The following is a 23,345-nucleotide window of genomic DNA, read 5'->3' as shown; positions in this document are numbered from 1 at the left end:
ACAAAGCATTCTGTTTAATGAAGACTTGCTAGTTGGGTTACAATTTTGAGATCACAAGTAAGTGTGTTGCAAGAATAGAATTCCTTTGATTTTTCTCTGTCATTTACCAAGGTACTTCAGAAAGTTTGTAGGAAATGGAATTAAAAGATAAATTTATTCAGGTGCAGAAAATTGTGAAATTCATGCATACATGGGGTCTTCAAAAAAAGATCACGGAAAGGCAGGTGTTGTGGCACAGTGGGTTGAGTTGATGCATGGGATGCCCACATCTGATTATCAGAGTGTCAGTTTGAGTCATGGCAGCTCTGTTTTCAAGCCAGCTCCCTGCTAATGTGCATGGGAAACAGCAGGTGACAGATATCTCAAGTACTTGGGTTACTGCCAGCCACAGAGGAGACCCTGAAGGAGTTCCCACTCCTTATTGTCCTGGCTCAGCCCAGCTGTTATGGGGCCATTTAGGGAGTGAACTGGTGGATGGAAGATCTCTGTCATTGTACCTTTCAATTAAATAAATCTTTAAAAAGTCACAGAAAAAGGTATTATGAAATAATTAAATAGATTTCAAAAAGGTTTTGCACCAAAATAAATGTACCAGGCCAGCGCTGTGGTGTAGCAGGTAAAGCCGCTGCCTGCAGTGCTAGCGTTCCATATGGGCGTTGATTCAAGTCCCGGCTGCTCCACTTCTGATCCAGCTCTCTGCTGTAGCCTGGGAAAGCAGTAGAAGTTGGCCCAAGTCCTTGGGCCCCTGCAACCATGTGGGAGACCTGGAAGAAGCTCCTGGCTCCTGGCTTTGAATCTGCACAGCTCCTGCCGTTGCAGCCATCTGGAGAGTGAACTAGCGGATGGAAGACTTTCTCTCTTTCTCTGCCTCTGCCTCTCTGTAACTCTGATTTTCAAGTAAAACATACAAAATCTTTAAAAAAAACAAATGTACCATTTAATTCTATCCTTCCATAAACATTTTGCAGTACCCTCCTAGGTGCAAAGGAGAGCAGCATGTTACTCCTGTTACAGAAGGAGCAAGGATTTAGATTTGTTCACAGGTTGTTTTGTGAGTCCCATTGTTAAAATTTTTAATTAGGAAATTAAACAAAGGAAAAATCTCTTGAGTGGAATAGAATCCAAGAAAATCACAGTATCAGAGGAGTTTTGAATAGAGATATGGGGGGAGTGGGCTTTGAAAATTCATGAAAATACTGGAGTGAAAAGTTGTGAGTTTAAAGTGAACTTTTTGTAGCTCCCTCATAATGTTTTGTTTCTAGTTTCCATGTGGGAAATTGTAGAAATTCTAAAAGGTCAAGAGTGAGTTCTTGAATATTGGTGAACATAGGCAAGAATTACCCCATGCATGTCTGTGAAGTATTCAACATTTTTATTTTATTTTTGAAAAACAGAAGGGATGTATAAATAGTGGGTTTGCTATGAACAGTATATTGCGAGCATTTAAAACTGTGTGTGGGATTTCTCTACATTATAAAGAAGTGCTTCAGAGCTGTGCTGTCTGGTAGTCACAAACTACATGTGGCTTTTAGATACTTGAAATGTGGCTTAGTGTAACTGGAACTGAGTTTTGTTTTTCTTCCACTTTAAGTTTAAAAACTGAAATGATAGCATAAACCTTTTTTTCCACTAAACACAACTATATGGTTTTGGTTGGACTATGTTCCACTTTAATGGTTGAAAATTTAGCATCCAATTTTAAATGTGCTGTAAGTGTAAAATACACATAATTTTTTGAAGACTTAGTATTGTAAAAAAAAGTATGTAAGAACACCTTATTGATTTTGTATTGATAATATGTTGAAATGATGGTATTTGCTATGTTGGGTAAATAGGATACTAAAGTAAATTTCACCTGTTTTTACTGTAATGTAGCTCCTTGGAATTTTAAAATTACATATTATGGTTTGCATTGTTTCTTGTGGACATTGCTATTTCAATTTTTTCCTTGAAATTTTTCCTTAATGGATTTTCCTAGTCTTTTTTTTTTTTTTTTAAGTTTTGTATGAAAGGCAGAGTTGGAGTGAGAGAGAAAAAGGTCTTTCCTCCACTGGTTTACCCTCCTAATGGCCACAACAGCCAGGGTTGGGCCATGCTGAAGCCAGGAGCCAGGAACTTCATCCGGGTCTCCCATGTGGGTGGCAAGGGCCCAGGCACTTGGGCCATCTTCTGCTCCTTCTCAGGTGCATTAGCAGGGATCTTGAGTGGAAATGGAGCAGCTGAGACTTGAATAGGCCCTCATATGGGATGCCAGCATTGCAGGCGGCAGCTTAACCTGCACAATGATCCCTGTCTCTGGATAGTTTTTTTTTTTTTTAAGATTTATTTATTTGGGGGGCCAGCGCTGTGGCGCAACAGGTTAACACCCTGGCCTGAAGTGCCAACATCCCATATGGGCACCGGTTTGAGACCCGGCTGCTCCATTTCCAATCCAGCTCTCTGCTATGGCCTGGGAAAGCAGTAGAAGATGGCCCAAGTCCTTGGGGCCCTGCACCCGCGTGGGAGACCCGGAAGAAGCTCCTGGCTCCTGCCTTCGGATTGGCGCAGCTCTGGCCGTTGTGGCCAGTTGTGGAGTGAACCAGTGGATGGAAGACTCTCTCTCTGCATCTCCTCTCTGTGTGTAACGCTGACTTTCAGATAAATAAATAAATCTTTAAAAAAAAAGTTTTATTTATTTGAAAGGCAGTGACAGAGGGAGAAACAGATATTCCATCAACTGGTTCACTCTCCACATGGCAGCAAATGGCTGGGGTGGGGCCAGGCTGAAGCCAGAAGCCTAGAATTCCATCTGAGACTTCCACATGGGTGTAGGGGTCCACATACTTGTGCCATATGCTGTTTTCCCAGGCGCATCAGCTGGAAACTGGATCGGAAGTAGAACAGCAAGGACTTGAACCAGTGTTCTTGTGGGATGCTGATGTTGTAGGCAGTGACACAAACCACTGCACCACAATGCGGACCCCTGGATAATTTTTCAAATCTAATATTTTAACATTTCTTGGTCACTATGATGGCCTAAAGATTTTTGCTAGAAATTATTCTTGCCTCTTGATTTGTATTCCATTTTTTTCCTTATCTTTTCCACATTTTTGCAAGGCTTTGCTCTTTCTGGGCTTTTCTTTCCTGGGTATTACTCTGAAGACTTTGTGACACTGTTGTGACTGCCTTTGGTGTGTGAGTTTTCAATTATCTTTGATTCATGTCCTTCAAATGTCAGAATTTGAATGTTCTTTTCCTTCCTTGGAAGATTGTGTGTGTGTGTGTGTTTGTGTGTATTTTATATATATATATATATATATGGTTTTTTAAATTTATTTTTTATTTATTTGAAAGAGAGAACGAGAGACTGAGAGATCTTCCATCTGCTAGTTCACCCTCCAAATGGCCGCAATCGCTGAGGCAGTTCCAGGCTAGAGCCACAAGCCTGGAGCTTCTTCCAGGTCTTCCACGTAGGTGCAGAAACCTAAGCACTGCTGTTTTCCCAGGCACATTAGCATGGAGCTAAATCTGGAGCAGCCGGGTCTCAAACCTGTGCCCATATGGGATGCTGGTGTCTCAGATGGCACTGGCTCTGAGTTTCCATTTATTTTAAAAGCAGGAAGAAAGAGATTTTCTACCTTCTTGTTTACTCCCCAGATATATGCAGTATAGCTGGGGGCTGAGCCAAGCCAAAGTCAGGAGCACTGAACTCAATGCAGGTCTCCTATGTGGGTGGAAGGGAACCAACTACTTGAGCCATTACCTGCTGCTCCCCAGGGTGTTTATTATCAGGAAGCTGGAATGGGAAGTGGAGACAGTACTTAAAGCCAAACATTTTTGGTATGGAATGCAGGCATCCCAAGCAGTGCCTTAATCATTGTCCTGAAGGCCCACCCCAAGATGATTTATCGTTAAAACTATCTTGGCTGGCTCTGTGACATAGAGGGTAAAAGCTGTCACCTGTGCCACCAGCATCCCATATGGGCAACATCCCGTATGGGCAGTTCAATTCCTGGCTGCTCCACTTCTGATCCAGCTCTCTGCTAATGCTCCTAAGAAAGCAGCAGAGGATGACCCAAGTGCTTGGGCCCCTGCACCCACATGAGAAACCTGGAAGAAGCTCCTGGTTTTGGCCTGGCCATTGTGGCCATTTGGGGAGTGATCCAGCAGATGGATGCTCGCTCTCTCTATGTGTAACTCTGCCTTTCAAATAAATAGTAAACCATCTTACTCTACAGTTGTTTTCAGAACCATTTACTAATGGTTCATGTCGCAAGTAGATTTTGTCCTTTCATGTAAAATACTAATAAATGTTCCTGATTTTTTTATTTGGTTTGAGAAATTATGGCTAAAGTTTCTTTTTCCTTTATACTTTATTAAAAATCAGTTATTTTTACTCTCAGAAATATCAAATTGTCTTCCTTTGAGGTACATGTAGAAGTATTAGGGTTCCTTTTGTTTTTGGAGTTTTTTGGGGGGCTGCTATTTTTGTTTGGCCCATATAATTTTTTTAAGATTTATTCATTCGTCTATTTATTTATTTATTTGAAAGGCAGAGCTAGAGCGAGAGACAGAGGTCTTCCATCTGCTGATTGACTCCTCAAATGGCCACAATGGCTGGAGCTGAGCAGACCTGAAGCCAGGAGACAGGAGCTTGCTCTGGATCTCCCACGTGGGTACAGGGGCCCAAGGACTTAGGCCATCTTCCACTGCTTTCCCAGACCACAGCAGAGAGCTGGATCAGAAGTGGAGCATCCGGGTCTCAAACTGGAGCCCATATGGGATGCTGGCACTGCAGGTGGCAGCTTTACCCACTATGCCACAGTGCTGCTCCCCCATATAATTTTTAAGAGTGTTTTAAGCTGTTCTTTTTTAACATTGCTCAAGTTTCAAGTTATAAAAACAGCGTTTGTCAGCAATTTATATAGTTCAGACTTAAAAGTTAAGGAACTGTAAGTCCTTTTTTTTTTTTTTTGGACAGGCAGAGCTAGACAGTGAGAGAGAGACAGAGAGAAAGGTCTTCCGTTTTCTGTTGGTTCACCCCCTAAATGGCCGCCACGGCCGGAACTACGCCAATCTGAAACCAGGAGCCAGGTGCTTCTCCTGGTCTCCCATGCGGGTGCAGAGCCCATCCTCCACTGCCTTCCCGGGTCACAGCAGAGAGCTGGCCTGGAAGAGGGGCAACCGGGACAGAATCCGGTGCCCCAACCGGGACTAGAACCCGGTGTGCCGGCGCCGCAGGTGGAGGATTAGCCAAGTGAGCCACGGCACCGGCCGAAACTTTTAGTCTTGAAACTAGGAAACTTTCTGGAAATGTTAGTGTCATCGCTCCACCACAACTTCTACTTCCTTGATATGAGGCTAATTCTCAAAATAATTATCTTAGAAAAACAGAATGGAGACCTAGGTGTGCCCATGTCTATAAACTTTATCTAGACTCTAAACAGAATTTGACAAAATAGGCTTCTTTGTGTTTATGTCTGAAAGAGGGTTTGTTTTCATTTTTCCCTTTGGGATTGGTTTCTGAAAGTTCTAGTAGTTCATTTGGTATAGGTTAAATCCTAGTAGCAATATAGCCTACATTTTTTTTCTAAGAATCAAATTTCCGTATTGTCCTAGTCAGTCAACTTGGGGTGGTTATAAGCAGGAGAAAACTAGAGGCTTGGGAAATTCAAGATCTTGGTGCCAGCAAATTTGGTGTCTAGTGAGAGCTGACTTCCTGGTTCATGGATGGTACCTTCTTGTGGTATCCTCACATGGTAGAAGGGGCAAGGCAACTCTCTGAGGCCTCTTTTTTAAGTGTACTAAGTTGGGGGGGGGGTGTCCCACCCTTATGATCTAACCACCTCCACACTCACTTCATAATATCATCAACATAGGGGTTGGAACTTCATGTGGATTTTGGGGGACAGACAGACCATAGCACATATGTTCGTGAAAATTAAGTTTTGTTGATGTTAACTTAAATAAGATGAATCTCAGATTAGGAAGCAAAGAATTAAAGAAGTTTTTTATTTGGAGTTTTTCCTTATTTTAGATTGTTTTCTGCCATTGGTTTTCATCGGTGTGCTTAATTGAGAGTGTGTGAAAATCAGCTAATATTTTGATTTCCTCAAGTTTGTGCAAATAATGATTAAGAATCTTTGACTAAGTTTACTTAAGGTATTATCTGGAAAAGGGGCTGGCAAACTAATAAAAGGCCAGATATATTTTAGGCTTTGCAGATCAAAATGCAAAATGGAGAGAAGTCATATTTCCACAGTTTTTCTTGGTAAAATGTAGTTATAATTTGAGTAGTGTTTTCTAATACAGATTTACTGCTGAAAAGAATAGCATTTGTTTTAGAGGTGTAGAATTTTGCTATAGTTGAGGTTAATATTCCTTACCAGTCATTTTTGAATGTTCACCTGTGCTTGCTGGTTTGAAATGAGATTTTTTTGTATTTCATCTTTGAAAATGTCTTTTCACATTGATAGGTACTGCTGTCGTGAGCAACCCACAAGCCTATGATTCCAGTGAGAATTTTTGTTAGATTCTTATGTTTACCTTTTGACATATCATTACACCACAGTTACTGCTTCCAATTAAAGTTTGTATGGAGACTCTTCAGTTGCAGAGTTAAATGGATTTTGAAATAGAAGTTTCTTTGCACTTATATTGAACTCCAAAAAACATTTTTCTACTGTAGGTTTTTTGTTTTTTGTTTGAGCAGCTGGGACTCAAATGTGCTCATAGGAGAGGTAGGCGTGGCAGCTGTGCCCCAAAGCAAGTCTCTCTACTCAGTAGGTGTAGATCTGCTCCAAATTAGTGTGGGAATGGAGTTTTTTCTTTAACAGCATAAGAAGTGCATAAAGCAGCCTGATATTACTTGTGATGCACTTTAGTTGCTGTTGAAATTACTTTTTCACAGTATAAATGGGTTTCACATTTAAGCATTATTTGTTATTCATTAAGAAATATTATCAAGTCTGTAGCAAAAGCTATTTCCTAAGTTTTCATTGTTTGATAATAGTAATTGAAGGGTGGTTCTCATTCAGAGAAAAGAATTTTTTTTTAATTTTTTATTTAGATGAAAGGCAGAATTAGAGAGATTGATCTCCCATCCACTGGTTCACTCCCCAAATGGCAGCAGTGGCCAGCTGGGGCTGGACCAGGCTGAAGCCAAGAGCTTTATCCAGGTTTCCTGCATGGGTGCAAGGGCCCAAATACTCGGGCCGTCTTCTGCTGCTTTCCCAGATCACTAGCAGAAAGCTGGATTGGAAATGGAGCAGGCAGGACACGAACTGGTGCCCATAGAGGATGCAGGCATTGCAGGCTGTGGCTTAACCCACTATGCCACAATGCTAGCCCCAGAGAAAAATTTGATCTTTGCCCTGAGTACAGTAAATCAGAATAAAGCTTTATACCAATGTTAAGCCATCAAAGTGCCATGTGGTAGAGAAATTCAAGTTTTCTGACTAAAAAATCCATAAAACTCTGAGGATGTTTAGGTCCACAAAAATGAAATTCACCATTAACACCATTGGTTCAGTAATATAATATATTCAAGTATTTTCTGCAAAGTATCTGCTGTATAATGAATACTTGAACAATCCAACTCTGCTAATGCATCTGGGAGAGCAGTAAATGATGGCCCAAGTGCCTGGGCTCCTGCCAATCACGTGGGAGACCCAAACAGAGTCCCAGGCTCCTGGCTTTTGGCCTAGCCCGGCCCTTTTTTTAAATTTCATTTTACATTTTCTAATTTTTTAGTGTAGTTTTCCTGTGATTTGGGAATACTATGGCAAGTGTGTAGTCTAACATTAGTGTGTATTGAATTTAGCACATTTATAGTATCTTTGCATAATATATGCAATATATGTCATGTAATCTTAAAAAAAGTCATCTACTATGCCTTTAAGCATGATATTCACAGTGCACTTTTCTCTTTATTTGTCATGATGAGTACATATTGATAATTTAAAAAGTCAGAGTATGGCGATGCACATGACACTTAAAGTGCTTTCATGTTAGAACTGCATCGTAGCAAATTCTCGTACACAGCAGCAGTGCAAAGCAAGGAGAGTGCCGCTTAACAGTCTGTCGCAGCTGCTCTACTCTGCCATCACAGTACTGAAGCAGCCGTAGACAACATGTGCATGTGTATGGCTGTGTTCCAGTAAAACTTTATGAACATTGAAATAGGAATTTCATATGATTTTTACACATCACCACATACTTTTTAAACCCCTTAGAGAAATTCTTAGATTTGAAGGAGAATAAAACCAGGCAACAAGGCTGGATTTAGCCTGAGGGCTGTAGTTTGCCAACCCCTGACCTGGTGTTTTCCTGGTGTAGTAATGCTTTTCAGGAGTTTTTCTGTTATGAAATTGCATTCATTTGAGGTCTTAAAAATTCCACGCCTTGACCTGGTTTCTGGATTTTCACATAATTAAAGCTTGTGTAGAATATATAGTAATGTTTGTTTTCAAGATTGGTCTCCTTTCTCGTAGATAATTTTCCACTTGTTCATCAAGATGGAAAACTCAGATTCTAACGATAAAGGAAGTGGTGATCGGTCTGCAGCACAGCGCAGAAGTCAGATGGACCGATTGGATCGGGAAGAAGCTTTCTATCAATTTGTAAATAACCTGAGTGAAGAAGAATATAGGCTTATGAGAGATAACAATTTGTTGGGCACCCCAGGTATGTTGTGTGTAATTTATATATGTAAATTACATGATGTTTTTTCAAACTACTTTACAAAATGTTTAGTGATTATGAAATTTGATTGTTTAGTACACGGAATGCAAAGTGGCATATGCTGCTTTACTTTATTACCTGATTCTTCCTATTTATATTGGAATTAATGTAAGTTAGATTTTTAAAGTTTTGCCATTATGACATTTTAGTGAACTGAATCAAAAAGAATGGAACTGAACAACCTTTTCCTCTTACACACTGCTTTAAAACCTATTAGACATGTGTGTTAGTGTGGAATAGCTAATGAGAACTTTAGCTCTTGGGAAAGACATTTTGTTGTCTCTGATTTCCTGATTTTAACCCAGTTGTAGTGCTCTAAATCTAGCTGTGAGTAAAATGGCAATTAGAACTTTGCACTTCGTGACTCTCTTTACTGTACTAAGCCTCATTTGATCCTAGTTAAAACCCAGTATCTGTCTTTCTCATTTCTATTCCACTAACCCTTGAAAGGCTGGTTAAATTTTAAAAAGTAAGTTTTAGCATACATTTTAAGAAAAGCAGAGCATTTTGAGCCATTTATACCAGACTTGAGTCAACATGCTTTAGTTGGAGTTCTGGCTCTGCTGTTGTTTGGTGTGGCTTCTGGCAAGACAGTCTGTCATTTAGTCTGTGTCCTCATTTCATTTTTTTAAATTGTTACTTATTTTCATTTTATTTGAAAGGCAGAGAGACAGAGAGAGACGGGGAGAGAGAGAGATGGAAACAGATTTTCCAGCTGCTGGTTCACTCCCCAAATGCTCACAACAGCCAGAGTGGGGCCAGGCCAATGCCAGGAGCCAGGAAATCCATGTGGGTCTCCCATGTGGGTGGCAGGGAACCAAGTATTTGAGCTATCATCTGCTGCCTCCCAGAATGCATATTAGCAGGAAGCCGGATCAGAAGTGGAAGAGCGGAGACTTGAACCAGGCGCTCTGATATGGGATGTGGGCATCCCAGGCAAGCACTCAAGCTGCTGTGCCAAATGCCCACTGCTGTTTCCTCATTTTAACATGCAGGTAATGAAATCTACTTCTTGGAGTTGGAATTTTTAGAAATTGAGAATTATAAGCCAGAAAGTACGATATAAACTGGACACTTAGAAATATAGGTTGTAAACCTGTGCTCCCAAAGAAGTGAATTTTACCTGGGTTCCTGTTCACACCTTGTTTTTCTTTTTTTAATCTTAACTTCTCTGAACTATTACTAAGATACTATTTCTTGTCATTAGTGTGTCAGATCATTGTAGGCCATTGTTGTAGTATTTGATGGGTTTGCCCCAACCTCATATTTGCCTGGTGGTGTGTGCTTGTTCCAAGAATCACTGGTTTTCATTTGTAATTTGGCAAACATTTTAAAACTTTCAGGTGAAAGTACCGAGGAAGAGTTGCTGAGACGACTACAGCAAATTAAAGAGGGCCCACCACCACAAAACCCAGATGAAAATAGAGGTATATTTTGCTTTGGGGGATGGTTAGAGAGGGTGGAATGATATAGTAAATGTCAGCCAAAGATTATCCAGAAATGGCACAAATTAATTTGGTGCTAAATAACTGCTCGTAAAAAGGGAACTGGCATTTTCTTGATATTTGAGAATGTCAACATGGTTTTTTTTTTTTTCTGCCTCACCTTTGGATTGTTTGTGTTAATTAGGGTAGTGAGAAACGGGCCCTTTAAGTGTGTTTTCCCTTTCATCCCCCCCCCCCCCCCCGCCTTAGTTTTCTATGTCCATTGAAATTTCTTGCTGCTTAATTCTATATTTATAAACATGGGACCTTTTTCACCAGCAAAAAGAAATGGTGTATTCTTTAACCCAGTGGTTCCTAGTAGGGAATAATTTTGCCCCTGGTGGGCACTGGCAATGTCTGAAGACATTTTTGGTTTATTGGGAGTTTGCTATTGGCATCCAGCAGGTAGAGAGCAGGGATAGTACCAAACATCCTGTCATCCTGTAATGTACAGCACAGCTCCTGCTGACAAAGAATTAATGGGCTGAAAATGTCAGTAGTCCTGCTATAGAGAAATTCTGCTCTAACTAAAGGTCTGGTGTTTCCCTCCTAACGAGAAATAGGGAATTTGACTCAGTAACTTAAGATGCTATGACAACAGTTTAGATATTTTTGAGAATACTTATTTGAAAGGCATAGTGACAAAGAGAGGGGAAAAGACAGAGAGAGACACTTTCCATCTGCTGGTTCATTTCTGCAAATGCCTGCCCCAGCCAGGACTGGGCCAGGCTAAAGCCAGAAGCCTAGAACTCCATGTGGTTCACAGGGCCCCAAGTACTTGGGCCATCTTCCGCTGCCTTCCTGGGTGCATTAACAGGAACCTGGATTGTACTGGAACTCAAACCAGCACTCCAGTAGGGTATGTGAGCATCTCATGCATTGGTGTAACAGGCTATGTCACTATGCCCACCCCAATAGTTTGGTTCCTAAACATGCCATTATATATGTCATGCTATGTTCAGGGTGTTTATCTGATTTGATCTGCAATTTCATGTCAATTTAAAATCTTGATGATACTAAGAAATGTTCAAATATTTGTAAATGATAAACATTTACATTTTTACTGTTCCTAAAAGTCTTGAATTTTAAAGCGATTTTATGGTATTATCAGTGGCACATCCAGAGCCTAGGAGAGGAAATGTATAATAATGAAAATTTGAAGGAAAAAAAGTAATTTGAACTAAAATACTGTCACATACCTTAGCTAATGCCTGTCTAGCTTGATTACGTTAGTGTTTGGGTGGTTGGCTGGCAGAATGTCTGCTGGCAGTCCCACAGTAGTATGCCAGGCTCTGCATGTGATGAAATGCTAGAGAAAAAGGGTTAGTCCAGATCCCCTTTAAACTAAAACAGTTTTCTAAATTCCTCTGGAATTGCCTTGGTTTTTCGAAATGAGATGGAAATTTTCCTTCCTTTTCTTAACAAATATGCAGTGTAGTTAACAAAACTCTGTAAATGTGAAATCTGTTCAGACTTTTCAAGTTGTATCTTTAATACAAGGTTTCAGAACAGTAGCATGATTGTCCTAATTTTAGTAGTTCCTTTTTCTCCTTCTTTCCTTCCTTTGTTTTAACCAGGTGGAGACTCCACAGATGATGTGTCTAATGGTGACTCCATAATAGACTGGCTTAACTCTGTCAGACAAACTGGAAATACAACAAGAAGTGGGCAAAGAGGAAACCAGTCTTGGAGAGCAGTGAGCCGGACTAATCCAAACAGTGGTGATTTCAGATTCAGCTTAGAAATAAATGTTAACCGTAATAATGGGAGCCAAAATTCAGAGAATGAAAATGAGCCATCTGTAAGACGTTCTAGTGGAGAAAATGTGGAAAACAGCCAAAGGCAAGTGGAAAATCCGCGATCTGAATCAACATCTACAAGATCGTCTAGATCAGAACGAAATTCATCTGAAGCATTAGCAGAGGCTCCACCTGCCAGAGGTCTGAGGAGGGCAAGAAGCAGGAGCCCCGACCATCGGAGAACCAGAGCGAGAGCTGAAAGAAGCAGGTCACCTCTGCATCCAATGAGTGAAATTCCACGAAGGTCTCATCATAGTATCTCATCTCAGACTTTTGAGCATCCTTTGGTAAATGAGACTGAGGGAAGTTCTAGAACCAGACACCATGTGACATTAAGACAGCAGATCACTGGACCAGAGTTGCTAAGTAGGGGTCTTTTTGCAGCTTCTGGAACAAGAAATGCCTCTCAAGGAGCAGGTTCTTCAGACACAGCCAGCAATGGTGAATCCACAGGATCAGGGCAGAGACCTCCAACCATAGTCCTTGATCTTCAAGTGAGAAGAGTTCGTCCTGGGGAATATCGGCAAAGAGATAGCATAGCTAGTAGAACTCGCTCAAGGTCTCAGACATCAAACAACACTGTCACTTATGAAAGTGAACGAGGAGGTTTTAGGCGTACATTTTCACGTTCTGAGCGGGCAGGTGTGAGAACCTATGTCAGTACCATCAGAATTCCCATTCGTAGAATCTTAAATACTGGTTTAAGTGAGACTACATCTGTTGCAATTCAGACCATGTTAAGGCAGATAATGACAGGTTTTGGTGAGTTAAGCTACTTTATGTACAGTGATAGTGATTCAGAACCTAGTGGCTCAGTCCCAAGTCGAAATATGGAGAGGGCAGAGCCACGGAATGGAAGAGGGAGTTCTGGTGGTGGTAGCAGTTCTGGTTCCAGTTCCAGTTCCAGTTCCAGTTCGAGCCCTAGCTCCAGTTCCAGTTCCAGTGGTGAAAGTTCAGAAAGTAGCTCAGAGGTGTTTGAAGGCAGTAATGAAGGAAGCTCATCATCAGGCGCCAGGCGAGAGGGTCGACATAGGGCCCCGGTCACATTTGATGAAAGTGGCTCTTTGCCCTTCCTTAGTCTGGCTCAGTTTTTCCTCTTAAATGAGGATGATGATGACCAACCTAGAGGACTCACCAAAGAACAGATTGACAACTTGGCAATGAGAAGTTTTGGTGAAAACGATGCATTAAAAACCTGTAGTGTTTGTATTACAGAATATACAGAAGGCAACAAACTTCGTAAACTACCTTGTTCCCATGAGTACCATGTGCACTGCATCGATCGCTGGTTGTCTGAGAATTCTACCTGCCCTATTTGTCGCAGAGCAGTCTTAGCTTCTGGTAACAGAGAAAGTGTTGTGTAATTAAGATCTGAACTTTCAGCTATGTAGCTGGTATAGTGATGGGCAAACAGGAATCACTTGTTTTATGTCCACTTTTTGAGTGGTGCTTAAATGTAAAGTAACAACCTGAATTGAGTCATTGCTTTCTGAAGGAATCATTGTCCTTTTTTGCAGTTTCTGTCCCAGAACACAAGGAAGCATTTAAAGAGCAACATTTTAGGATCTAACAATCTGATTTCAGTACCAGTTGAATTGATGACATCTCTGTTACTGATAATTTGTATCATATACACTTGTTGGTTTCTCCTTTGTTATCTTAAAGGATCTGCCTTAGCAATGGCTCCTATCTGTTTCATGTTGATCTTTATGTAAAGTTTCCCATGCCATAGGAGAGAGAGGGGTGAAGGAACTTCCCACTTTAGGCTAAGTTACAGTATGTGTTTCCTAAGTGATTACTTAAAACTGTACCATTCCCAGTTATTGACACAAATTCAGCCACATTCTGAGTATTGTTTGTTCACCTTTCAGACTAGGTGATACTGGACATGTCAGTGTAAATAACACTAAGGTTAGAATCCTCTAAGTGTATAACTGTCTCCTAAGCCCATCACTGTGGCACACTGTAGAGTGAGCTTATAGTTTAATTGAGATATTTATCTTGTGGAAATATTAAAAAGCCTATGCTTGTGTAAGTGAAAAAAATCACATTCATTTGTTTAAAAATGTAAAGCTATTTTGTAGAGGCTCAGTACTTTTCCAATGCACTGTTGTATTAATGCATAAAAAATTGTAAAGTACCATGCTTAGAAATGAGAGAACTGCTTTTTGTGAGCCAACATAGTTTAAAAAAAAAAAAACACACCAAACAAAGTACAAAGCTGCTTTTGTAAGTGTGTAGGTGTCAAGAGCAGAACATATCTATAATATTTAATGTATGTGAACAGCTACTGTGACATGCATAGGATAGGGCCATGCAGAGTCAAACTGCATTAAAGACCAATGGAAATTGTGTGTTTAACTTGAATTTAGGCAGGAAATGACAGATTGGAGTCAAGAAAACTGCTCTGAGGAGCATAAAATTTTCATGTAGACAGTAATAATGCAGACAACAACTGGTTCCATACAGTGAGAGCAGCAGCAGCATGACTTGGCATTCTACAGGAACATATGAGGCAGATCGGCAAATTTGGCAGAACTCTGGTTGCAGAGACACAAACCACTACATCAAGTTAAGTTGATGTTTTTGCAAGTCTGCACCTCCAACAGTGGAGGAAAGAGACTACAAACCACTTTTAGCATAAATTGCAGTTGGTACAGATGTGTGTGCTCATAGGAAAGTCTCGAATTTGCAGTGTTTTTGAGATTTGCCATTTAAGGTACTAGTGCACACTTGCTAATATTTCATCACAGTCTATCGCAGACTTAATATCTTGCATATGATGACCAGGTGAATTAAGGGATTTTTTTACCTTTCCTTGAAAGTGTATCATTTTGGCTTAATTGAAATTCAAAATTTAATTGTGGTGTCCATATTTGAAGATGAGACAGCTCACTCACTATGGACAGGCACTTTATGTTTTCTTAGTAGTAAGAGTAAATAATGATAACCCCAGTACTTTTGCCTAATTCCTCTCTTAAAGCTGGTTGGGGTCAGTCTGTGGAGCAGGTACTTGTTTTTCTGGGAAAAGCCAATAGGCCAGAAGAGGGCTTGAACACGTCCTTGGCCTTTAGCGAAATGAGCTAACTACCCAGACATAGTCAGATCCCTCTACAGAGTAAACAAGTCTGCTTTAGGAATTGTTCCTGGCTACCTTCACTGTTAGCAACTTCACTATAAAGATTATTTCAGAGTTCATTATCTCATGTTTTCTTCTCGCTTTCAATCCTACCTAAGTATCAAGGAAGTTAACTTGTAAATATGGTAGTTGTTTACTAAAGGATATGTACTGCTCTTGCAAGGAAATAATGTTCAAACAAAGCTTCACTTATTTTTTTTAATATAAGCAGATTTCACTGTTTATGGCGCTTATGTAATACATTTTATCTTTTAAAAAAAATTGTCCATGCAAAAGTCAGGATTCCTTTATATTTGTGAGCCTCCTTGTCTCCTTTTCTAAGGGTGTAACCTATGGTTTTCAGATCTGCAGGGTAGTCCTGATTGGCTAAAAAAAAAAAAAAAGAAAAAGAAAAAAAAGAAAAAAAATGCATTTTCCTCTTGGTATAAAAATGTTCATTTTAAAATAGTTTAAAAACATCTGCAGCACATTCTAAGTGTAAAAGAAAGTTAACTGACAACAGGTACCTCCCTGACCTCCCAAAATGTATTACTCCTTTGTGAAGTATTAAAGTATGGCAACTGAGCAGAATGCTGGTTCTGAATGTAGATATTGAAGCTACTCATAAACACTGGAAATAGACTTTTATGTTTTTAGCCTTCAGTAGAATGCACATATTGGACATGTGCATGTGGACACCTTTTTCAATAGCACTCAGTAATTGCCGTTGGATTGTGTAGAATGGATACAAGCTTTTTAGTGGAATTCACCACTTAATTTTTATTTTGCTAATAAGTCCATGACTGCGGCATACTAGCCTTGTGGACATTGAAGACAAGGTCTTTTGTAGGTGTCAGATGCACAATGGAGAACAGAAATTTGCTTTTTTTAAATTGCCACCAGCATCCAAACACCTATTCTTGAAGGGAGCATTTTCCTGCAGGAGACTTTACATTTCATTTTGTATCTTTGCACTTTTACTTTTATTACAGAAAGATTCTGTCTTTTAAGACCTAGTTTGAACTTCATGCAGTAAATAGGAACAAAAAAAAAAAAGCAATGCTGGAACATGACATTGTTCAAAGCATAGGGAAAAGTACTAAAACCTGAATTTCCTTGACTATTTCAGATGTTTCCTAAAAATCCACTTACTAGTCTGAAATGTTTCTTTTGTTGTTGAACTCCAAGCAGCCACCAGGGTTGAGATTTATTCATTCTAGAAACAAAATTGAGCAAGTTAGTTTAAAAATTTGCTGACTTTTATCTGTACCAACACTAGCAGATGAGCCATGTTGTGAATTTGGAATATTTGCTCTAAAAGGAACACAATAGTTATACCTCAGTGGTGTTAATAGAAGTTGGGATTTGAGAAAAAGTGTTCACATTTGTGTTGGAATATAGACATTTGTACCATCAGAAAACCTTTAGCACCAGAAGTTTGTTTTGTAAACACACACATGCATATACACACAATCTTCAAGACTGAGATTATTTGAATTCACCCAAACTTCAGGAAAATGGTTAGCTATAAGTGTTACCTCAAGTAATGGTTTTTCTCCCCCTGGTTAAACATGTCTTTTCTGTGCCAAGAATTCTTTCCTAGTGTCTGTGTCTCAAGTGACATTTATGAAGGGTTATCACTTAAATGCTCTGTATTTAACCACCTGCTTCCCAAACGTCCACGACATGAAATGGGTCAAGCATCCATCAGGGACTTAGAGTCAGTTCTCAAGGTGCCCACGTGACAGGGAAGTGGTTGTTGCAAAATGCCTCTTAAAAGGCCATTTTTACAGCTTGCTAGAATACAGTGGCACCTTGTGGTGGTTGATACTTTTCTTTGAAAGATGGAGGACATATAATCTGCCTTATTTGATGTTTTAAAGTTCTACAATGCTGGTTTCCCTGTCAAATGTTTTATCATTACTTTAGTAAGTAGAAGCCACTTTCATAAGGCACTTTTATTCCTCCTAGTCTTTTTAAGACTACACTGATTGCTATTTTCTGTAGTATTCTGTACCTTAATAATGCAAGAGATTGAGAAAGCACATGTTAAAGTGTCAGGTGTGTTTTTTTCCTTGAGTTACAATTTTTCAGTATGTTTAATATTCATTAACAGTTTTGTAATTCATTGAATTAACTAGTGAGTTTTCTTTTGAAAAAAATTTGAAGGTATAAATTGATATAACGTGCTTTAATTTGAAAATTGAGATGGATTGTCTGAGGAACTAGTATTTCGCTTGATTTTTCAATCTGATCTTTAATAAGCAACTGAAATCCATTATGAGTTCCATCCCCACCCATGAAATTTTTTAGCATTCTGAAATTAAAAATTATTTTCCGTCACTGGAACATTTCTAAAATAGATAATCCCAACAAAGGAGTAATCTCATTTAAGTAACCCTTGTTTGTACGTGAAAGTCTACAGCATAGAATAGAGCTATTACCAGGATGTCAGATCTCTTGAGAAATAATAGAATAGTTTGTCAATTTTATGATTCCTTTCATGTTGATGTGGTGATTTGGATTAAAATCTGAAGGAAATAGGCATACCCTCCATCACTCAGAATTAACAGTGAAATAGATAATTGTTTTTGATTGGGATTTGTTTTACTTGAGTTCCCTAAACTATATAGTCACTTGGGTTGAGTGGTAGATACCTTAAAAATGTGCCCTGAAAGTGACCCCAGTACTACCACGGTGCCTCACTATGTCAAGGTTCCTCTGTCAGTTCCTCATTTTGCAGATTGATTCCAATAGCAAGGTGTGGTTGAACCAGCTGCCCAGCCTTAACTCTAGTGCCCTGTTAACTAACATTCTTTTAACTGATTGATTAGTATGTGTTTTAAATGTCCAATGTTTGGATTTTACCTCTTGATAGCTCCATTTGTCCCTGGTGCTGCTTTTAAAGGTGTAGGGCCATGTGATCAGGTATCAAGTTGAGTAGGTACGTGGTTGGCCTGGTTATAAATCTGTGCCTGTTTTATCTTCTCCCAGGAAGTGCTGCTTTGGTATAGATGTTTACTTGGATTCATAGAAAGAACTGGGTAGCAATCTTGAAAAGCTTTCTGAAACCTGTAAGAACCTGAAGGGATTTGGAGATGGGACAGTGACAAAGGCTGCGTTTATGTCTTTGAACATGAAGCACATAAATGTATGTTCTGTAAAGACTAAAGTGATTGTGATACCAGGGCTTCCTGACTCTGGGAGAGACTTTTCAAAAAGCAGAGAGGAGCACAAAATGAAGTGAATTTGGTTGGCTTGCTTTATCTGGTTTCTCATTTTCTATCAATTTAAATCTGGATATAACACCCTTTTCCAATATCTCTATCCAGCAGACTCCTAGTTGGGAAGCCCTGTATTAAATTTTGAGAATGTACCCAGTTTTCCTTTTTTTTTTTTTTTTTTGTACAGTGCTTTACAACTGCTAAAAATTAACTTGTTTAATGCAAAACAAGACCTTGAAAGGTCAGTCATATTAAAGCTGGTTTGATTATTAATAGTTATCTTTTAGGAAGAAGCTTTTTCCCTATGTAAGATGTCATACTGCAGATTTAAAATATAGACTATCAATAAAAATGCATGAAGTGATCATTTGTGTTCAATCATCTTGGGTTTTTCTTTCAAAAGGGAAATCTGATAAAGGTTCTATTGCTTCAAATCAATGTCAAATAGGCTTGATTTTCAGAATCAAGTGGAATTACAGTGCAATCCTGATTTGGAACCCCTCACTTCTGTGTGAGCAGACAGGTACTGGTTTATGTGAGAATTACTTCCATTTTATTTGCCTTATGTCAGGAACGGCTTAATCTTTGATAAAATAAAAGACTCAAGTATATTCTGATACAAGGATGTAATTGACATCTGAAGTAGGTGCGTCTTTGCTGTTTCTTGTAATCTCACCATTGCCCTGAGCACACCCTTGCTTGATCTCTGTGTCCAAACACTTGGAGGGATGCATATGTGCTCCTGCAGCTTCTGTCCTCCATCCCTACCCCCAGGCTCTTAAACATGTTGCTTAAGCCACCAAGTGTCCTTTATTTCTGATCATCACATTTTGAAGAGACTTCCCTCTATTACTCACTTAACTAGTGATGAATTTTATTATACGATGGTGCTTTTAAAAGTGGGAAAATGGAGTTGAAAGATGTTTTTTTTTTTCTTGGTGCAAGAAATTTTGAGATGTATGCGTAGGTTTTTCATAATACGCATTTTCCATGGTCTGTTAGAAGGGGAGAAAGCTCTCATCCACTGGTTCACTTCCCAAATGCTGGTTCACTCACCAGCTGGCCTGGGCTGGGCCAGGCCAGATTAGGAGCCAGTAGCTTCTTCCAGGTTTCCCACATGGGTAGCAGGGGCCCATGCACTTGGGCTGTCTTCTGCTTATCCTAGGCCATTAGGGAGCTGGATTGGAAGTGTAGCAGCCAGGACTGGAACCGGGGTCCATGTGGGATGCCAGCATCGCAGCAGTGGCTCCAGTCCCCATGAACTTTTTGAGAACCCCCTAGTTTCATTTGCTTTGGTGCCTACAGAGTTGTATCCTTGGTGTTGGAACTCCATTCTCAGGGTGGTTTTGGTAGAGTCAGTTCACTCCATGACTTCCCCCCCCCCCCGCCCGGCTTTAATTTCAGTGTCTCATGATTGTATTCTTTGAGAGTCAGCTCTACCATTGAAGTCTAGAAAGTGTAAGTGTGTAGGCATTTAAGACCCTGCAAATGCATTAGTAATAGCTATATTGGAAATAGGTAAACGTGATCGCTGTCAAGGCTTTATATTAAGTAACCTACGAATTAGTCTTCACAGTGACTAAGGTAGAAGTGTTACTACTGCTCCATTTTTTAAAAATTTATTAGCCAGAATTAAAGGGAGAGACTGAGAAGTCTTACATCCGCTGGTTCACTCCCCAAATGATCATGACAGCCGGGGCTGGGCTGGGCTGGACTGGACTGGACTGGACCAGACCAGGCCAGAGCCAGAGCCAGGAATTTCTGGGTCTCACACATAGGTGTAGGAGTCCAAATACTTAAACCAGTTTCAGCTGCTTTCCCAGGCACATTAGCAGGCAGCTGGATTAGAAGTGAAGCAGCAGGGACTGAAATCGTCGCCCATATGGGATGCCAGTGCTGTAGACACGAGCTTAACCCACTTCACCACAGCACCGCCCCCGACTATAGCCCTGTTTTACAGGTGACGATTGAGATGTAGATATTTGGTAATTTGCCCATGGTCACATGGTAAATGGCAGCATATTTCTACTCAGATCTTTGATTTCTGAGTTAATCTTGTGATTTTATTTTTAAGAGATTTATTTATTTGAAAGGAAGAGTAATAGAAAGATATTGCTTGTTCACTCCCCCAAATGGCCACGGCTAAGTGAGGCCGGAGCCAGGAGCTTCATCTGGTCTCCCACGTGGGTGCAGGGGCTGAAGCACTTCGGCCATCTTCCATTGTTTCCCCAGGCACGTTAGCAGGGAGCTGGACTGGAAGTGGAATGTGATCTTAATCACGTTGCTTAAGTGGCCTCTAGATTTTTATTTCTCCCAAGCCCTAGACTGGATTGCTTATAAATAAGTTATGTTTTTTAAAACAAACATCAATTTTAGCTGATTGGACAAGGAAAACTTAAAAGGGCAAATCATTTCTTCTGAGGAGGATTAGAGGCCACTTATTACTTATTATTCTAGCCCACTTCCCAAACTTTTGGAAATGAAACACCTTAACAACTTTTACCTTAGAGTGCATTACAAGATGCAACCTGTTGGCCGGCGCCGAGGCTCACTAGGCTAATCCTCCACCTGCGGCGCCAGCACACTGGGTTCTAGTCCCGGTCGGGGCGCCGGATTCTGTCCCGGTTGCCCCTCTTCCAGGCCAGCTCTCTGCTGTGGCCCGGGAGTGCAGTGGAGGATGGCCCAAGTCCTTGGGCCCTGCACCCCATGGGAGACCAGGATAAGTACCTGGCTCCTGCCATCGGATCAGTGCGGTGCGCCGGCCGCAGCACACCGGCCGTGGCGGCCACTGGAGGGTGAACCAACGGCAAAGGAAGACCTTTCTGTCTCTCTCACTGTCCACTCTGCCTGTCAAAAAAAAAAAAAAAAAAAGATGCAACCTGCTAAAACAAAGGTTCATATTATCTATGGCTAAGGTATATTTGGTAATATCCAAAGTGACTTAATGAATTTTTAATTTTTTAAAGATTTATTTATTTATTTGAAAGAGTTACAGAAGGAGAGAGAGGTCTTCTACCTACTGGTTCACTCCCCAGTTGGCCGCAACAGCCGGAGATGTGCCAATCCGAAGCCAGGAGCCAGGAGCTTCTTCCAGGTCTCCCACTTGGTGCAGGGGCCGCAGGACCTGGGCCATCTTGTACTGCTTTCCCAGGCCATAGCAGAGAACTGGATTGGAAGTGGAACAACCAGGTCTCAAACCAGCGCCCATACGGGATGCTGGCACTGCAGGCGGTGGCTTTACCTGCAATGCCACAGCTCTAGCCCCTGGGGGGGGGGGGGTTCTTTAATGATTATCTCAACCCTTTATTGTGCCCTTGACCCCAGTCTGAAATAGAAGTTGGCTAGAAAGAATTGCAGCTGGATTTTTTTTTAAGTATCAGCCAGCTTATTGGCATCTAACTAAATGTCCTTAAAAGTTAGTTGCCTTGGGCAACCATTGGCATCCCAAGAATGTTATCATTGTCAGAAGATATTTGGAACTTGCTTAAATTGCTTTCAGGAACAATTTTATGAGCCACTGAGAAACAACTATTCAGTTCACTTTGTCACCTTTCAAATAAATCTTGGCTGTTTCCAAGACTTACCTTTTTTCACAGTGAATGGGGATTTATTTATTTATTTAGTTGAGAGGCAGAGAGAAGTCTTCCATCTGTGCTGGTTCACTCCCCAAATGGCCGCAATGGCCAGAGCTGGGCTGCTATCTGAAGCCAGGAGCCAGGAGCTTCCTCTGGGTCTCTCACACGGGTGCAGGGGCCCAAGCACTTAGGCCATCTTCCACTGCTTTCCCAGGCCATTAACAGAGAGCTGGATTGGAAATGGAGCAGCCAGGACATGAACCAGCGTCAATAGAGGATGCTGGCTCCTTTCCCCTGGCCTTTTCTTTTAGATTTATTTTTTTATGTATTTGAAAGCTAGAGTCACGGAGAGTAGAGAGAAATCTTTCACCTGCTGATTCACTCCTCAAATGGCCACAACAGCCTAGGGCTGGGCCAGGCCAAAGCCAGGAACTTCTTCCGGGTCTCCCACATGGGTTGCAGGGCCCCAAGCACTTGGGCCATCTGCTGCTGCTTTCCTAGGCACATTAGCAGGGAGCTGGATTGGAAGTGGAGCAGCTGGGACTCAAACCAGCGCCTATATAGGATGCTGGCATAGCAGCCGACGGCTTAACCCATATATACCACATTACCTGCCCTGAGATTCAGCACTCTTAAACATATTCAACAATGTAATGTGTATTTTAAAGGCAATCACACGGCATTTTTAAATGGGTACAGTGGTATTTAGAATAAGTGGCTGCTGAGGTGAGAACTTTGAGATTATTATGCCTCTTTCAACATTTGAAGCTCAAGGATAAAGATACAATCCCTGCCCACAAGGAGCAGGCATTTCAGTAAGGAGGCATGTAAATAAAGAATGAAATACTGGAGCAGGCGCTGTAGTGCAGTAGGTTAATCCTCCGCCTGCAGTGCCAGCATCCCATACGGACACTAGTTCTAGTCCCAACTGCTCCTCTTCCGATCTAGCTCTCTGCTATGGCCTGGGAAAGCAGTAGAAATGGCCCAAGTCCTTGGGCCCCTGCACCCGCATAGGAGACCTGGAAGAAGCTCCTGGCTCCTGGCTTCAGATCAGCTGAGCTCAGGCCATTGTGGCCATCTTGGGAGTGAATCAGCAGATGGATGACTTCTCTCTCTACCTCTCTGTAACTTTTTTTTTTTTTTTGACAAGCAGAGTGGATAGTGAGAGAGAGAGACAGAGAGAAAGGTCTTCCTTTTGCCATTGGTTCACCCTCCAATGGCTGCCACAGCTGCGGCCGGCGCACCGCGCTGATCCGATGGCAGGAGCCAGGTGCTTCTCCTGGTCTCCCATGGGGTGCAGGGCCGAAGGACTTGGGCCATCCTCCACTGCACTCCCTGGCCACAGCAGAGAGCTGGCCTGGAAGAGGGGCAACCAGGACAGAATCCGGCACCCCGACCGGGACTAGAACCCGGTGTGCCGGTGC

General features: G+C 41.1%; 1 protein-coding gene across 15 annotated transcripts in view; it reads left to right on the top strand.

The window, feature by feature from the left end:
• Nucleotides 1-18,711, top strand: part of RLIM (ring finger protein, LIM domain interacting) — a 30,823-nt gene extending 12,112 nt beyond the window's left edge. For 9 of the 15 annotated variants that reach the window (XM_008248854.4, XM_002721824.6, XM_089324093.1 and 6 more), the window contains 3 exons: nucleotides 8,472-8,664; nucleotides 10,065-10,148; nucleotides 11,783-18,711. In XM_008248854.4, coding sequence (XP_008247076.1) covers nucleotides 8,496-8,664; nucleotides 10,065-10,148; nucleotides 11,783-13,368 — 1,839 coding nt within the window. In that variant the 5' untranslated portion in view covers nucleotides 8,472-8,495 and the 3' untranslated portion in view covers nucleotides 13,369-18,711. Of the gene's footprint in view, nucleotides 1-8,471; nucleotides 8,665-10,064; nucleotides 10,149-11,740 lie in introns of all 15 variants that reach the window. The other 6 variants (XM_089324099.1, XM_089324098.1, XM_089324102.1 and 3 more) reach the window with 2 other exon arrangements.
• Nucleotides 18,712-23,345: the final 4,634 nt, after the last annotated feature.

This window comes from Oryctolagus cuniculus, chromosome X (genome assembly GCF_051225735.1).
Source record: "Oryctolagus cuniculus isolate XC-2025 breed Fujian yellow rabbit chromosome X, ASM5122573v1, whole genome shotgun sequence".
NCBI classification, from domain to species: Eukaryota; Metazoa; Chordata; class Mammalia; order Lagomorpha; family Leporidae; genus Oryctolagus; species Oryctolagus cuniculus.
This window is presented reverse-complemented; position numbering and strand designations above follow the sequence as displayed.